Genomic DNA, 17,912 nt, shown 5'->3' with positions numbered 1-17,912 from the left:
CTGGTGTTCATACTGATCCACAGTATTTATGTCACTATATCACTGTTAATATTTAAGAAAATATAACATGTAACACACAGCAGTGATTAATCATCAGTATGAACCAAATCACACCTTCTGCAAACTGAAGACAAGTAAAATCACTCACATGTACAAACACCAGGACGTGCTTATCAACTGCAGAATTTTTTATTGAACCAAATGTGGATTTTGCAAAACAGGCTTGCTCTCCATCAGCTTCAGTCACAGGAGCACAGTGTGACCTGGCCATGGCTTTGATTTTTACTGTATTAATTCAGCATCACTACTTCGTAACTCGTGTTTAGAAATTATTGCATTATAGTAATGTAAATTAAAGATTCAAGTGTCTATAACCACAGGTCCAAGACCAGATTTGTTTTAGGACCAAACCACAGAGCTGGTCAAGTACCAGAGTAGGAAACTCACATCATTTACTGGTAAATCCAAAATTAAACTCAAGTATACAAATTTACCACTTAAAAGAAGTCATACTTGAGATACATCCAACTAAACTAGAGCTAAAGATTACCGGCATTTGACGTCATTTCCCACTCTGGAGGATTCACCTGATCACATAATGAACTGACTCAGCCTCCCACAGTACAGGCCTCGCTTTGGCCAAAAGACCACCACTGAATGCCCATGTAGTTTTAATACTGGGATTGGCAGCAAAAATAAAAATAAAATAAAAATTAGAACATGTGCCATCAATCAAAAAGAGCAAAACACACATTTGCTGGATGAGGAGGTGGAGATGGTAAGGACTCTAAACCTCTGCTCTGTAACCTGAGGCAGGCAGCTGGGAATGTAAACAATACCAGAGGGATGTTGAAGCAGCTTGAAGAGACTTCTGCAGCAAAAGCCTCAACATAAACCCCCTTTAGCCTTCCTCCCATCTAAAGCCTTTGTTCTTCCTTAAAGACACCCACTTGAGCACACCCAGCCCCCACCCCATTCCCCATGACACCACTCCAACATATGGAGACTCATCGTTTTATTGAAACACCTTGAAGTACAAAACAAAAAAGTTACATGAAACGGCGCCTCCTTGATGTGGAGACAAGACCTAAAAAGAAAAAATTAAAAAAGGAAATAAACAAAGGGGAAAGGGAAGGAGGAAGTGTGTGTGGGAGGGTTATCACCACTCATCCCTGATGTTGTGTGGAGCTGCAGTGGTGTGCCTTTTTGAGAGCGAGCCTGCCCCCTGGTGTTGTAGGGGGGCGGTGGTGTTACAGAGTCCCATGTTTGTCAGAGGTAATTCACGTGTTAGCTAATAGGAGCTGGTGGGGCTGCAGGGGGGGGAAGGAAGAGCAACAGCAGCACATAGGAGGAGGGGTGGAGGGGGGGACGGGGAGTCAAATGGCCTTCCAGGAGAGAGAGGGGGAGAGGGCTGCTAGCAGCTTCTAGAAGCCGTGGACTTTGAGCTGCTCCTCCTTGGCTAGGCCAATCTGCAAAGAAGAAGCAAGAGACCGATTAATGAAAACAACCACTGACCTCCAACCCTGTAGTCAGACACCCTGGGAAAGTGTGGGCAAGTACAGACATTTTGAATGTGGCACTGGACCTACCTCAATGAGGAACTGGCAGATATTCTTGCGCTGGTCTCCCTGAAGCTGGATCACTTCACCATACTCTGGGTGCTCAATCACTGTCCCATTGCACGCAAACTTCTGTTAAGGTCAACAAGAGCAAAACAATGAGTCCGTGTCAGCAGATGTCTTGAGACAAAACAAGGACACCGCCTTAAATTAGCATCTGGTAGAGCTGGCAGCTAACCCTGTTAACCACCAACCAATGCTGCACGTTTAGGTTGAAAATGTGCCTGAAGTGCACGAGGAGCATGTAGACACCAGACCCCACCCCAGAGCAGTACCTTCTTGAAGGCCTTGACTAGCTTCTTCTTGTCATAGTCGGCAGAGATGCCCTGGACAGTGGTGAGGGTCTTCCTGCCGTTCCGCTGTTGGATTCTTATGTGGATGTAGTCCTCTGTCCCGGCTGGGAGGCGGTCATCACCCTTAGTTGCATCAGCAAAGGGGTCTGGAGGGGAACAGCCGTGCATCGGTAAGTACAATAAAAATCAAGGATTATGCTCACTGAATAAAGCTCAGTTATCTTCTACCAGCCATTTTATTTTTTTACATAATTATCGATGCCTCTCCTATTTAAAAATTTTTTTAAAAAAAGACAATACTGTGGATTTATCCTCGCCGTGCTGTCATCTGGCAGATCTTTTTGGAGGGGTCATTTTCCAGATGAACTGCGCAGCCGTGCTAAATTTACAGCTTAACAGCTTACTGGAGTCTGGCAGCGGCGGTTAGCCACTGCTAAGCGGCGCCGCTCAGCCAGCAGCCCGGACTGGGTGCGTGTGCGGGGAACAGCAGCGTCATGACACGGCAACTTTCATTTACACCCACAAGAAGTGTCGTATAGTCGAATGAAAGAAAAGCTATGTTGGGCATTTCCAGCAGTAATACGATGTCCTTCTGTACGCGGACAGATGTGAGAACTAAGCTAACGCTTTTACAGGCAGCATTTAGGCCTAATGGCGGCGGTTTTAATGTTAGCAAAGGCCTGCCAGTCGGCCATCACCGCCAGCCCAACTAGACAAAATTCGACACACTAGATATAGCTGTGGTTACACGTCAGACTGATTGTAGTGTGGAACAAGCTTTGTCATAAATAGTCAAATCAGCTACAAAACAGGTAAAACCTCGACGTGAGTTAGAAGTTCCACGTTAGCTCCGCTAGCACTCGCCCTTCCCCCACCTTGTCTCACGTTTCGCTTTGATAAAGATGACTTACCAAAAGTTTGGAGGTTCTGGATACCGGACATACGATAAGATTAGCTTTCCTTTCGGATAATAACTTGGTTAGCGAGCGGTTCGTCGGCTAACTTTGACTTTTTTTTGTCGTTTCTAGGTTTCGCCTGGCTCACTCGGACGACACGGCGCTCAGCTTCCACAGCTCTCACAAAATGGAGTCCGTCAAGCTGCTCGGGACTGCAAAAACAAGCCTATATAGCTCCGCCCCGAAAATAACGTCACCACGTCGGTGACGCACGAATGGGGCGCCGCCGGCAGCCCCGCCCCTTTATTTCTCAACACTACTGGTAAGTGTGACGCCATTACGTCGTAATTTTGAGTCATCTTTGCAACCGGAACATCAATTTAATGTTTTCACTTAAGTTACTCTCTATTTATTTATGTTGACACCCGTCATGTTTTGTCTTGTGTAATTTAATTTTATGTCCATCTCTTCATTAGCCATTTTGTATATTTGCCTAAATATCTGTTCAAAGTGGTCTTATTGATTATTTGAATCATTGTATTGTTCAGTGAATAAAAATGACAAAAACATTAATGCACTTCAGTAATGTTTGTTAACATTTATCTTGAGATAATTTATGCTAAAATGGGGTAAGAATACAATAGGATTCTCTAACAGATGTTGTTCCTAATTTATACAAAAATGCTACACTTGGTCCAGTATCCATGTTAATGTTTCGACTCATGCAGAGGGTATCAGGTTGTGCTGCTATCTATCTACTGAGCCCTCTGACAAGCGACACCATCCTGAAACCCTGATCTAATGTACCTTTAAGTCCAAGAGCACTTACTCTTATCTGCAGCTACTTCGCTTTAGCGAGCATAAAAGCTTAAATTAAGGCAGAACACTGTCTGACTTGTGATACATGTGTGTTTCAGTGTAAAAGCTGAGACAGTTAACATCCTTGTTACATTTTGCAAAAGAAGAACTGCAGTCCAGACAGCTCCAGATTATGATAACTGCAGACCGATGATTAGGAAGACTGGAGTTGGAGTGCAACATCCTGAGGAGAAAGGCTTCTCAGTCGCTGACACTTAGTTCCTCGGCCCTCCTGTTCCTGGTTGTGCTGCAGCTCGGCAGGTTCACAGAGGAAGAACAGCTAACTGTAAAAATAATGCAGACGACCTTCAGCAGAGAGGCTGCACACCTCAACGTGGCCCCATTCACAGGAGGAGATCTGAAGGCCGAGGGAAGGTCCATGGAGGAATTAATCAGAGCAGACCCAGCTGACTTCATGTGTCTCAAGCAGGATTGGATCAGATTACTTTGAAATGTGGTCAGAAACTGGACGCAAATTACATGGCAGTTTTTCTAATCACTAATATAATCCACTGAATTAGAAATATAATCTAAAATGAGTACGTCACTCAGGATTAATTCAGAACTAAACACTGAAAATATTGCACCTTATACTAAAAATGAACACAGAAAAACACAAATATTCTTAAACATTTCAGAGCAATTTTAGTTCAGATAAAGTGCTTTTTATTATATTTAGCGTTTACGGTTCGTCAGATCAAGTGGCCCTCACAGAAACAGCACAATCTAAAGATGTACTGTGTGTATTCTGCCACATGAGGGATCCTCTCTCTGTTGTCTCCCTTTGTGCTGCTGCTTTTTGGAGGAGCACTTAGGCCTCCTTGAAATGTTCATCTTCCATTTTAAGTGGGAATAAGAAGGAATAAACACTCCATTATCCATCAATCAACATCAAAACACAAAAGCGAAAATTAGTTAGGTCATCATTCTACCTCGAAATGTCCACTATGTTCCACTGCATATCAAACTACTCAAACGATCACCTGTGCTGCTCCTTTTCCTTTGTTTGGTGCACTTGTCTGAGAAACTCTGTAAATCAGACTCACTTTTCATGAGTTAACAGCATCGGTTATCATGACAAAAGATGTTTTCAAATGTAATGAAATCAAGTAACAGTGATAACTATAATCTATTATAGTCACTTGTTTTTCCAATCTGTTCATGTAAATCTGATTCCTGGTTGTAGGGACGTACAAGTGGGAACTTTAAAAACCTCCAACACCTCTCAGTAAGGTGGAAGACGTCCTGTCCTTTTGGGTTGAAACAACAAAAATGTAGACGTCACTAGTTCCTAAATGAGGAGGAAATGCCATTTTAAGAGACTTCAGTTATTGAACTTGCATGTCAGACACAAGTGATGATTCCAAGCAGAGGATTTAACATCTGTAAACTAAAATGTTTTTAAGCTGGTGGCTGAGCTGTGGGGGGCGATCGATTGATCGATCTATAAAATATTCTACTTATTTGCCATAAAACACTAAACGGGTGTGTCTCTGTATCACTTCTTATGGAGTATTCTATTTGATTTAACTGCATGTGTATGTTAGGTCACTTTCTCAATTAATCAATCAATCAAAATTACAGTTACATCCTCAAACCAAATGTATTCGGTTTAATGTCAGAGGAGTAAAGGAACCAGGAAACACTCACATTTAAGAAGCTGGACTCTGAGAATTTGGTAATGTTGCCTTTAAAAATGTCTAAAAACCATTAATTGATCAAATATCTGGCAATTAATCCAATACTTACAACAATTCAACAGCAAGAAAGACAGAGACCATTATAGACAAAACAGCAAAATCTTTATTGAAAGTCACGTTTGTCGTCCATGACCACATGGGAACAAACATTTTATTGTACAAAGGGTGAGACTGTAGCAACCGTACCACTGGCAGTCACAGGAGTCATTCTGGAGAATACTGGATACATCCAAGCACTCAGCAGAGCAACACGCCACCTTAACAGCTAACCAGCAACACTCAATCGCTACACAACTGCGCCTAGTGCACAAAAAAAGACATACAAGCAGGATTAGCATCAAAAAAACATGAACCAAAAACAAGACAGTGTGTAGAGTCCAGTAAGTGATGTCCTGTAAAATTAAACGACCTTAAAATGTGATGACCTGTCACTGAAGTCTTTTAGACCTCAGTTTACGTCACTCCAGGTGGTCACTGTACTGTACTTGTCACAGGAGTTAAAATGATCTGCTGTCCTGCTTAACAAAAGACACCCTGAGCTCTGGCAAATGCGAAAACATATCTACATTTTCACACGGATGAAAAGTACTTGTACTATCAAAAGATAAACCAGCAAACATTTGGATAATTGTTTTAGCGTTTCAAGAGAAAAGCATTGACATTTTATAGACAATAACATGGAGTTGCCTTAAAAATGTTCACACATGAGTATAAACTCTGCTTTCTGTGATAATTTGATCAGAAGATAAGAGATCTGCCGATGTTACACGTGATTGGCCTGTAATTATGCCACAGGTGATAAAAAGGATCAATGTGAGGCTGAGCCAGGCCCAGAGAGCCAAAGAAAACCAGCACACACTGGTACATAATCCTGTGTAATCATTACCAAACCAGGTCAGAACAGAAACGCCTCTAAAACACTGTAACAGGTCTTAAAAATCATAAGCACGTTATGAAAAAGAAATAAAATCTGAGCACAGCAGTGAAAGAGAAAAGCCCTTTCGTGGCTACATGAATAAAACAAAACCAAGCAACAATAATGACCTTTGACAGCGGCACACGTTGCTCACACGGGATCCAGTCTTGGACATGAAGTTCCGACGTCTTCACCTGAAAACTGTCAAAACAGAAAGTTAGGAAACTTGGACGATGTGTTTTCCAACCCTGCCCAGACACAACATCACCTAACACTGGGCCTGACCTGTCTGACTGATTATCTCCTCTGATCTGACACAGGAAGGATTCAACCTGGACTCATTCCACTCATTTTTAGAATGTGCTTGTTTTATCTATCTGCATCATCAAAGCCTCAAACATCCGTAAGTACCTTGTGTCAACTCGTACGCTCATTTCGTCCTTTGGCTGTAAACACAGAGGACTTTTTTTGCACACACCTGCAAACACTTCACACAGCTGTAGTTACCGACATGCACAGCTCCTTGCTTGTGTGTTTTCCAAGTGCTATTTGTGAACTGTAAACCTTTATGGAACCTTTTCACGGTAGATGTTTTGACTTGTTTAGGCAGAAAAAAAAAAGCACAGGAGTAATTAATAACATTAATGATGGCTGAATTCCATTTAGGTGAGTCAGTTTCAGGCTCACCACTGACATTCCTTAAAAGGGCGGAGCCATGGTTAATGTTACCACTTTCACCTGTGCTCTTCCTGCTTTGATGAGTCAAAACGTCTGCTGTGAGAAGTCACCAGGTAGAGAGATGGCAGAGAGTGGAGGAGGAGAGATGCGGGGAACGACATGCAACAAAAGGTCCTCAGCTGGGCTCGGTGACGTAGCGGTTCACCGTTACCACCTTAAACATAAAAAGGTTCTTGAGTTGGCGATGTTTAAAGCTGTGTGTTGTTTCAATCTGTACAAAAGTAGATATCAGCAGGAAAATGGAACTGAACAAACAAAGTGGGACTGACATGGGATGAGAGTGGGACAAACCTCAGTGCCCCTCCAGCACCAGCGACACCCCCCGCCCCGTCTGGGGGATGCAACCTGGAGGACTGTTTTATGTCCAGTGGCGGACAGACAGACGTACCTCAACACCAAACCCCAACACTGACTGCCTCCACCCTGCTGCACAGAAACCCTCAGCAGAGGCGGCAGCAGCAGCACCAGCAGCAGCAGCAGCAGGCGGCCTGTGGGCAGCTCACCACACACCTCCTAACTGCTCATACTGCTCAGCTCAGCTCAAACTCCACTTTAGCAAACAGGATGCCGCAGCTTGGGAAGGAGAGAATTCCAGATTTGGTTTATCATCAGAACTGTTCTCTTAAAAAAAAAAAAAAAAAAAAAACTTGTACACTCTGTATGAGAGAAAAATTGAACAATGAGTTCAAGATCTTGTATGTAAAGTCTGCAGGAAAAAAAGACCCAACGATTCATCTCTACTAGTGCAAAAAAAATGAGGTCAGAATAGCTGCTGAACTGGCTGCTGAAAGGATAACGACCCTGCCCCCCCCCTCGTCCTGGTACTAAACACACTGAAAACAGAACTTTCACAAAATAAAAGTCTGGGAAACAGACACATCTTGTCCAAACTCACCGGTTTCTGACGTGCTGAGCTCTATGGAGAGTCGCCTCCATTTTCTGCGGCTGACTTGGGCTGGCTTTTAGATCTCGACCTGGAGCCTCTTTTGGAGGACAAGGTGCGGCTTCTGGACCTGGATCTAGATCTGGAGTGAGACTTGGACTTGGCCTTGGCTTTCTTGTTCCTGGGAGAGTGGGACTTGGATCTGGAGTAGGACCGGGACCTGGATCTGCTGTAGCGGGATCGGCTCCGGGAACGAGAGCGACTCCTGCTTCGGGACCTGCTGCGCCTCCTGTGTCTCGGGCTGGGGGAAGAGCTGGATACATTCAGTAGGTTCAGTTATCGTCTGCAATGTGAAAACAGCTGGCACTGGATTGAGGACAGTGTCACAGGTATCAGACGGCACCAACACAGAGGAGAAATGTTTGGATCCGGGCTTGTTAACATTTTTACTAGAAGGTTAAACAGATCAGTAGATACTACATCCTGTAGGACACGGGCTGCTCTTACTACTTTTGTTGTGGCTGTTTGTCTCTTAACAGGAAGACGTTCAAACATTACTTCATAACCGACAGAATAGACCTGGTGTACAGTTATGGATCAGCAGGTTCTGACGGCAACTGATCCATTAAGAAGATGTTAATTTACAGGGACATACTGGAAGGTTACAGGTGTGTTACACTACTGGCACGACCCTAAAAAGTTAACTCTTTAGTAGTAAAAATGATTTTTGAAGTTTTGTCGTATTATATATTGTTAAAATCAGGCCCATCTTGTCTATAGATGATGCAGAAACATTGGTCCATGCATTTGTCACTTCTAGGTTGGACTATTGTAACTCCTTATTATCAGGCTGCCCCACTAAGTCCTTAAAGACTCTCCAGCTGGTCCAGAACGCTGCTGCTCCTGTTCTGACGAGAACTAAGAGAAGAGACCATCTTTCTCCTGTACTGGCTTCTCTTCACTGGCTTCCAGTAAAATACAGAATAGAGTTTAAAATCCTTCTCCTCACCTACAAACCTCTTAATGTTCAGGCTCCATCATATCTTAAAGAGCTCATAGTACCGTACTACCCCACTAGAGCACTGTGCTCCCAGACTGCAGGTCTACTGGTGGTTCCTAAAGTCCTCTAAAGTAGTGATGGAGCCAGAGCCTTCAGCTATCAGGCTCCTCTCCTGTGGATCCTCCTTCCAGTCTGGGTTCGGGGGGCAGACACCCTCTCTACATTTAAGAGTAGACTGAAAACCTTCCTTTGTTATAAAGTCTATAGTTCAGGACTGGCTCAGGCCTTAGACCAGCCCCTAGTTATGCTGCTATAGGCTCAGACTGCTGGGGGACTATCTGATGCTGCTCATGTGGGGATTCTTGAATCCTCCATGTTGAAGTCCTGAATCGTTGGTCTCTCTCTAATTAAAGAGTTTGGTCTGAGCTGCTCTTTATGGAAAGCGTCTTGAGATAACGCTGTTCTGAATTGGCGCTGTGTAAATAAAGATTGATTTAATCTGTGCCGAATAGTGGAGTGGAACTTGCTGGTACACAAAAATGCCGTATTTTAGTTTTACGATTAAAGTGTATTGTCCGTTAGAATAAGGACTCCCTAAAAAGGCTAATTCTTCAATGGAGTCTGGCGCAACTGCACGAGTTCGTGCAACTAATGGGGGCTTTCTAAGTCGCAGTTACGTGCTTATTCTTACCTTCTGCTTCGGCGTCCGTGGCCGCCATGCCTACTGGTCTGCCCTCCTCGCCGCCCTCCACCGTAGTGGGAGTCGGGGGGTCTGCCGTACCGGGCCATCTGGACCCGCAACTCCCGTCCATCCAGAAGCGCGCCGTCCATGGCGTCCATGGCGTCCTCGGCGTCTCGTTTGTCGTGGAAACGCACAAACGCGAAACCTCGACTTTCTTTGGTGTAGCGGTCTCGGGGAATGTAGACGTCCCCTACGCGGCCATACTTCTCAAACACACGTCTGAGGGTTTCGGGCGCTGTTCGGTACGTTAAGTTGTCCACTTTGAGGGAAGTCATGCCGTCGACGTCTGGCGGAGGCCTACCGTAATTCATGGTGGCGGTTAGCCTGAGAGGTCCTGCAGCGTCCCGCTAAACAGTTTCTATCTCGGCTACGGTGGAGCCCCGCTGTCTGTAATAGTCCACACACACGAAGGGATGATTTATATTCAATCACCTTGACTGTGGATGACTTCAAAAAAGCAAAACAACCGACTTCTTCCACCACAACTCCGCCAACGTTGTTCCCAACTGCCTCAAAACAACGAGCTGACTTACTTTTTTCTTCTTCTGCACATATTAAACGCGCTCCATGGCGGAAGTACTTTACATCTATCCTCTTCCGGCCAACAAAATAAAAGTATTACGTATTTTTCTGGGAGGTTCACATGATAATATGGATGGATAATACCAGACAAATAGTGAATTAAAAACTAAATTTACACACAATACACACTACATTCAATAAATAACATACTGGAAATACGGAATAACTGTTGTGCTTTCTATGGTCGAATGTGTAAAGACCCAAATATGTGACACACAATCAACCAATGTTATTATCAATATGTAGCCGTTAATTATTTTTTTCCTCCACCTATGAATTATTTCTCATTAGTATTATTATCTAATATTTGTATTCCCTGTTTATTCTTTAAACTTGTATTCTTGTATGCTACTGTCATCACAATTTGATTGTTGAATGCAATGAAATTGTAAAAAAAAAAAAAAAAAAAAATTTTTTGTTTTGTGTTTTTAAAACAAGAAACACTCCATACAGAGTTATAGACAGATGAATACATGTGGTTTAAAATTAGTTAGCTTCAAGTCTGATGTACAATTACGGGACAGCCGCCCGGAAGTAGAATCAATTTTCCCCAAACAAACCAAACGTGTCTGGACCGGTGGAAGCAGGTCTGCTGGCAGCGCAGCTCCTCCGCGAAGAGCGTTTGTAGATCGACGGTTTTATGCTAACAGCGTGCTAGCTAGTCACAACACCACAGTCAGCTGATTCATTCACATGACCTGTCGGAAAACTCCTGTTTACTGGGGCTGTGAACCAGGGAGGCTGTTTTACACGACCGTGACCGTCATGTTAAAGTTAGTTTAGGAGCCACACGGAGGAGCTGAATGGCTGAAGGACATCGGACGTTCTTCATAGAGCTAGCTATGTTGCTAACAACACTCTGAGTCCGCACAAAGAGGAGCAGCAAAGGGGTTAGCTTAACACCCCAGCGTGGTTGGTAAGTTGTTTCCTGTGTTAAACTACTCATTGATGTGCTCCTCTTTATCCTGTCCTCTGTCTTCGGTGTAAGAAACAACCACCCAGACAAACCTCTTTTAAAAATCTGCCAATTAATAGATTATCTGCTTATAGCCAGACACACTGTCTGCTAGATCATCTTATTTAGGTTGTTCTGTAATCCAGATGATCCACTTCATAATTCGGCATTCAATTAATTAAGCAAACAGCACTCAATTTAAGGCTAAGGCTGTCATTTCCAGGCTGCTGTCCCACAAAACACATCGAGATTGGTAGGAAACAATCATAAAAGTCTGAATAAAACTATTGTTTCATCGAAGTAAAGTTGTTGTTGTATATACGTGTGTGTGTGTGTGTGTGTGTGTGTGTGTGTGTGTGTGTGTGTGTGTGTGTGTGTGTGTGTGTGTGTGTGTGTGTGTGTGTGTGTGTGTGTGTGTGTGTGTGTGTGTGTGTGTGTGTGTGTGTGTGTGTCCCAAGTCAAAATGTCGGGAGGAACTGATGACTTGTCTTTTCAGTGCCTTCCTGTCCACACTTTGAGCATTAAAGGAATTATAAGCTACTTTTGAATGTGTTGCAGTGACTGCATCAGTTTGGCATCACACTGACTTCTGCCTGTCTTCTTCTATTCTCAGACGTGCAGATCACTCCAGTAGGTTCTTTTTTTTTATTATTCACTTCCTCAAGGAATCTACAAATATCCTGCAGAATGAGTCCAGAAGGAAAGAAGCTGTTGAACATCATTATCCTAGGCTTCGGCTTTATGTTCATGTTCACTGCTTTTCAAACATGCGGCAATATAGAGGTAGGTTGGGTTTTCACTGATGCACATTCCAGACTGATCACATCTAAGTTCAGTTTGGGTGTTTTCAGTCCTAATGGGGCTCTTTCGTCATCTTTCCAGCAAACCGTTATCAAGAGCTTCAACAGCAGTGAGTTCCATGGGAGCGGTTACACGAGGTGAACCTCACAGCCACATACACTTACTTATGCTTTATGTTTTGGCTTTTAGCTGATGTCTCAGTACACAATGTCTGTGCAGACGAAAGGTAGCATGCCGTGGGTTTGAGGACGTTCCCGGCATTGATTCAGACCTGATGGCATCCTCCATAATTAAATCTGTCGCACTCAGAAATCCTTGAGGGATAATTAAATCGTAGGTGAACTATTTCAGGGGGCAGGGTTTACTCTGAGTTCAGTGTGCACCATTTAGCCAGTCTTCATGTAAGCAAGAGGAAATCTTTGAGAGTCGTGGAGGAAAAAACACCAAAAATGCATCAGTCTTTGTCTAAATGATAAAACATCTTCTCTGAGGGAAGCTGTGCATGGTCTGGATCGTGTATACTGTATATGTTAGGGGATAACTGTGGTACTTTTTAACCTGGACCATATTTGGACATATGTTATTGTGTAAATGACTGTTAGGTACAAAAAGCGGTGGAATTGATCTAATAGATCTTCTCAGTCAGCAGCTGCAAAACATTACACAACAGTGTAATCCTGATCATAGTAGGTCCTTTTTGTTTAACCACTAACAGCTGTTATATCGCTCTCTTCAAACACACCAGACTCCACTGACAAAAACACAAATTTTACCTCACAGAACTCAGGAGCTGCTGATGCCTTGATCAGTTAGTTTAGATAGTTTGAGTTGTTGTGTGAATCTGGTGTTTTTAAAGGGTTAGTTCCTCCTTTAACTGCCCTCCATGTGTCACTTGTAGCATGGCCATCATCTATGGAGTTTTCTCTGCATCCAACCTGATTGCCCCTTCAGTGGTGACTGTCATTGGACCCCAGCTATCAATGTTTTTTAGTGGGCTTTTGTACAGGTAGGCCAGCACTGGCTAACACAGCTCTCACTCCATACTGTTCACTCAAATTCAGCCTTCTAACGTCTCTTCATGTTGTTTTCTACAGCGGCTACATTGCTATGTTCATTTACCCGTACACATGGAGCTTCTATACAGCGTCTGTGCTTGTTGGAATAGCAGCAGCAGGTACACACACGTATTCACACTCATTCTATCTGATGACCACACGTCCTCTGTGCAGTTACATTTTCTGATCTTCCCTGTCTGTGTGTCAGTCTTGTGGACGGCTCAGGGAAACGTGCTCGCCATCAACTCCACTGATAGCACCTCCGGAAGAAATAGCGGCATATTTTGGGCACTGCTGCAGTTCAGGTGAAGCCTGTTTTGCCAGCATGTACCAGAATCTAAATGAGTTTTAGGTAGGACGGTGTGTGTTTGAAGGCAGAATAATTCTAACACCCCTCATCTCTCTGCAGCTTATTCTTTGGGAATCTCTACATATACTGTGCCTGGCATGGACACGTTCACATAACAGGTAGGAAGAGAGCTGTATTTTATAAAATCTCCGCCTCAGATGCTTGTATTTAGTTGCTCTTCACAGGGCTCGGCTCCCACTTCTCATAAGCAGACGTCAAGCGTGTGACTCATGTTGTGTGTCCCAGACAAGGACCGTCGGACGGTGTTCATCTCGCTCACGGTGATCAGTCTGGTCGGCTGCTTCCTCTTCTTCCTGATCCGGAAGCCCGACCCCGAGCCCTGTCCCTCCGAGGAGTCCGAGTCAGAGCAGCAGGCTGAGTCCACGGAGAGCTGCTCCGTAGCTGCGTGAGTGTTATCAGCTTTTGTCCTTTTCAGTAGTGTTTCTTTTTTTTTTTTTTGTTTCAGTTTCGTTATTAATGTTTAAAAATGTTCAGTCTTATTTAAGGTTTTTTAGTTTCAGTATTACATTTAGTTCATTTAATTATAATATGGGGGGCAAATTTAAGGGGCAGATTTAAGAATGGTTCAAGTCCTAGTTAGTTTTAGACTTGGCTAACTTATGATCTTCTTCTTCTTCTTATCCATTTTCAGTTGCAGTTCGGTTAGATATAAGCATCAAAACTAGGAGCATGCTATAAAAAATAAATAAATAACAGCTTCGAGAGAAAAAAGGTTTCGATACATCCCAATTACCGTATGTACTTCCGGGCCTCGGGAGGATGAACACCCAGTTAGCACCTGCCAATGTTTTTTCACACCTGGTTTTAGGTTTTATTTGATAACCTTGATCAGGAGTCCTAGGAGACCTGGAAAACCTGGAATTCTGTCATTGTGATAGAGTGGATGTAAAGATGGACGATATGACGGCTCCCCAAAAGTGAAGCTGGACTAATTCCAAAATGTTTCCTACCTACCAGCCATTTAGACACCAAAAATATATTTAGAAAATACCAAAGTTATCTTTAAATAGTGCGCTTATGTTTGATACATGGATCTGACTGGTTTCACTGATGTATAATTTGTGGCTCTCCGCGGCATCCATGGATTAAAAAAACATGTTGCGCTGCGAGGGGGTGACTCCTAAATAACCCACTGTAGAGGGACCGTGGAATCATGGCTGTTGGTAGGAGGCAGTGCCCCGACTCCTCAGTCTCATCGGCAGCATCGAATAAAGCACCCTGGAAATGTCCTGGAAAAAATATGTTTTAAAAGACGGATGGGAGCCCCTGTGTTCCCACTCGGAGCAGGAGTGATAATCTTTCCTAGCAGAACAGCCCAGAATGAGACAGGTGACCTTTTAACTGTAAATGCTATCCTTTGTTGTCTTTTTCTACACGTTCTCTTTGAAACTGCCGTGATACGGTCGGCACGGCAACCAAGTCCATATTAGGGATGAGTCGGAAGGTGAAAATGTCCGAGAAAAGAAAATATGAGCCCGTGAAAGGTCAAGGGAGAGAGCGCTCCAAGACCAAGAGATCCATGCAGTTAATATCAGTGTCACGATACCTTCATCAGCTCTCGTCCTCCTCTTTGCAGCTCACTCCGACCAAGCCTCTGCTCACAGGCTCTGGACGCTTTTTGTAAGTTTGCTTAAATAACCTCCACTCCATGAGCTTTCAGCCCTCTGTGTAACAGAACTGTCTCATGTGTTGATGTGTACCATTTTTTCTTTTATGCAGTTAAAGCGTGTAAAATGTTTGTCACCAAAGAGATGCTGCTGCTGAGCGTCTCCATAGGATACACAGGTGGGTGAAACCTGTGCTGTGGACTCATTGGAGCGCCAGAGTAAAGAGTAAATCTGTAAAGGAATAAGAAAATAAATGTGGAAATACAAGGAGGAATAAATAAATGAGGAAATAAGTAATCAAAAAATAAAAATCTTTATACAATATTAAGACAAATTACAAAATAAGCATTTGCATATACAGTATTTTCACATTTTTTTGTTAATTTAGATCTGTATGTATGTATTTATATATACGTGGCTAATATAAGGTAATAGGAGAAAGACTTACAAAAGGACATAAAGAAAAAAGAATCAATTAATAGGCAATAGTTAAAATCTCTATTCTTTTACAGATGTGTTCTGTTTTTAATGACTCCAGTGTGAATGTGTGTCGTGGGAGGTGGAGGTCAAGCTAACACTCTGCTCTGTCTGCTCCGTCAGGCCTGGAGCTCACTTTCTACAGCGGCGTTTATGGGACATGCATCGGCGCCATGACGCGCTTTGGCCACGATGCAAAGAGTCTGATCGGCCTCTCTGGCATTTGTATCGGCATCGGCGAGATCTTAGGTGAGTCCTGTCTGTGTGCCTCCTGCACCTTGTTTTCTGTTACAGTTTGTCACATGACTGTGAGGAGGGAAGTCACAAGGCATTTATCATTATTGTTTTATTTGCCCTTCCTGCCTCTTCTCTGTCTGGCCAGGAGGGGGCATGTTTGGGATGCTGAACAAGTGGAACCGGTTTGGGAGGAACCCAGTGGTGCTGCTGGGCCTCATCACTCACTTTGTCGCCTTCTACCTGATTTTCCTCAACATTGCCAGCGACGCCCCCCTGGCCCCGGAGGCAGGAACAGAGCTACAGGCCTACATCACCCCCAGGTACACAATCAGGAATACCTCATTGATCCCCTTTACCGATATTTTTGAAAGTAAGAAGTTCCTCCGTCACTTGTAGCATGGCCATCATCTATGGAGTTTTCTCTGCATCCAACCTTATCGCCTCCTCGGTGGTGACTGTCCTTTTGGTTTAACCACAAACAGCCATCATATCACTTTCCTCATAGACACCAGACTAACGGATCGAGACCATGTTCTGTTCTGAATCACTGTTAGATTGACATACGTAAAAAGACTGAGCCACAAACCACCGTCATATTGCTCTCTTCAAAGCCACCAGACTCCATTGACTAAAACAGTAATTTAACTCACAGAATGCAGGTCTACTGCTGCCTCAGTCTGCTGGATGACTTTGGTGCTTTTAAAAGCTCAGTTTGGATCCAAATGAACCCTTTAACCCTTGTATGGTGTTCAGGTTTGTGGGATCCGATTTCATCCGTTTTGATGTTCTTTATCAAACGATTATTCATTTTTTCAAACTCAGACTCATCAATATGAGCCAAGGCCAATTAGTTTTTCTCTTGACAACAAAATGAACACCATACAAGGGTTAAAACCACCAGAGTGCTTTGTCCTGCGAGGTAAAATTACTGTTACGGTTTAAAAATGCCAGAATGACCCTTTAACTGTACCGTTTGTGTGTTGTGGCCCAGTGTCGGCGTCGCGTTGCTCTGCAGCTTCTTGCTCGGTTTGGGCGACAGCTGCTTCAACACTCAGCTCCTCAGCATCATCATCTTTGTGTTCCGCAACAACAGCGCTCCCGCCTTCGCTGTCTTCAAGTTCATACAGGTGAGAGAAGGAGTTCAAACAGTCACCAGCGAGTGTTACCAGAAGATATGTGGAGTGTGAAGATGTTGTTTTGCAACTACATAGAACCAGTTTCCTCCTGTTTGACGTCTTGTCGTGTCTTCTCTCCAGTCCATCATGGCCGCGCTGGCCTTCTTCTACAGTAACTACCTGCTGCTGCACTGGCAGCTGCTCATCCTGGTCCTGGTGGGGTTTCTGGGCTCCGTCACCTTCTTCATGGCTGAGTGGATGGCCGAGTCCAACAGGCGAGAATCGGACTACGACAGCATCTGATGTGCTTCTGGTGAGGATGAGGAGGACGCAGCAGGAGGAAAGATCACCGGAGGAGGAGGAGGAGGAGGATGATGATGATGATGATGAACGTATCCCAGCCTACCACAGTGGTATGTTTGGTTTTTACAGAGCCATCCTGTGGGTACGAAGCCTGGCATTGGCTGCAGGAACCAAACATTGATCTCAAACTCAACATTTATCAATATTAAATCAAAATGCATGAGGAGGTACTGTGTGTACTCACGATATACCTCATTTTGGTTAATTCCTGGCCTTGCTTCTATTATTCTGTGCACAGAAATATGAAGTTAATCTGAACTAATAGTTTTAACAGGCGTCACTGAGGCTTGATGGAGAGAGATTTGTTAATCAGATAAAAAGCACTTTTGATTCGAGGCCCATTAACAGTGGTCTTCAGACGGGTGTGTGATGGGTCCCACTGCTAGTGCCTCTAAGAAGAAATACGCTGACTTTATTGTGAATCCAGTGTCGGTTTTAGCTCAAACATTTCCCCAACACCCTGTTTGTGTGGGTGCAGCTGCTCCGGCTGCCTTTACTGACTGAAAGGAGAAGTCTGGTGTTTTTCTTCATGTGAACAAGATCCCATGAAAAGACCAACCCAACAATGAATGTATCCCACTGACTGGTATCTTGTGTGTGTATGCAAAGCCTGATATATCTTCCTCCTGCGTGCCATCGAGCTCCATCGTGGTCCAAAAACTATATAAATCACATAGATGAGCCGTACTGTTGCACTGAGGTGAC

At 43.8% G+C, this 17,912-nt stretch overlaps 3 protein-coding genes across 6 annotated transcripts; 1 reads left to right on the top strand and 2 right to left on the bottom strand.

The window, feature by feature from the left end:
• Positions 1-170: 170 nt before the first annotated feature.
• On the bottom strand, positions 171-3,009 carry eif1 (eukaryotic translation initiation factor 1). Its single transcript, XM_070848047.1, has 4 exons — positions 2,824-3,009; positions 1,895-2,058; positions 1,590-1,691; positions 171-1,469 (listed from the first exon to the last, which is right to left on the bottom strand). The coding sequence occupies exons 1-4, from the start codon at positions 2,852-2,854 to the stop codon at positions 1,425-1,427; spliced, it is 342 nt and encodes a 113-aa protein (XP_070704148.1). The 5' UTR covers positions 2,855-3,009; the 3' UTR covers positions 171-1,424.
• A 2,437-nt stretch (positions 3,010-5,446) lies between these two features.
• Positions 5,447-10,203, bottom strand: srsf2b (serine and arginine rich splicing factor 2b). 4 transcript variants are annotated; one of them, XM_070848301.1, is made up of 5 exons: positions 9,595-10,203; positions 7,916-8,216; positions 7,312-7,593; positions 6,411-7,174; positions 5,447-5,666 (listed from the first exon to the last, which is right to left on the bottom strand). In XM_070848301.1, exons 1-2 carry the CDS (start codon positions 9,954-9,956, stop codon positions 7,937-7,939), a joined length of 642 nt encoding a protein of 213 aa, XP_070704402.1. In that variant the 5' UTR covers positions 9,957-10,203; the 3' UTR covers positions 5,447-5,666; positions 6,411-7,174; positions 7,312-7,593; positions 7,916-7,936. The 4 variants fall into 4 exon arrangements, with proteins under 4 accessions (XP_070704402.1, XP_070704401.1, XP_070704404.1 ...); XM_070848300.1 differs by having other exon boundaries at positions 6,411-7,593; XM_070848303.1 differs by lacking the exon at positions 7,312-7,593 and having other exon boundaries at positions 6,411-6,483.
• A 1,597-nt stretch (positions 10,204-11,800) lies between these two features.
• mfsd11 (major facilitator superfamily domain containing 11) lies at positions 11,801-17,263 on the top strand. The gene is made up of 13 exons (XM_070848174.1): positions 11,801-11,965; positions 12,065-12,120; positions 12,882-12,989; positions 13,078-13,157; positions 13,247-13,343; positions 13,448-13,506; positions 13,634-13,793; positions 14,985-15,028; positions 15,128-15,193; positions 15,616-15,741; positions 15,875-16,049; positions 16,721-16,856; positions 16,986-17,263. The coding sequence occupies exons 1-13, from the start codon at positions 11,870-11,872 to the stop codon at positions 17,145-17,147; spliced, it is 1,365 nt and encodes a 454-aa protein (XP_070704275.1). The 5' UTR covers positions 11,801-11,869; the 3' UTR covers positions 17,148-17,263.
• Positions 17,264-17,912: the final 649 nt, after the last annotated feature.

Source organism: Pempheris klunzingeri, chromosome 17 (genome assembly GCF_042242105.1).
Source record: "Pempheris klunzingeri isolate RE-2024b chromosome 17, fPemKlu1.hap1, whole genome shotgun sequence".
NCBI classification, from domain to species: domain Eukaryota; kingdom Metazoa; phylum Chordata; class Actinopteri; order Acropomatiformes; family Pempheridae; genus Pempheris; species Pempheris klunzingeri.
Note: the sequence above shows the minus strand (reverse complement) of the source record. Positions and strands in the feature narration are given on the sequence as shown.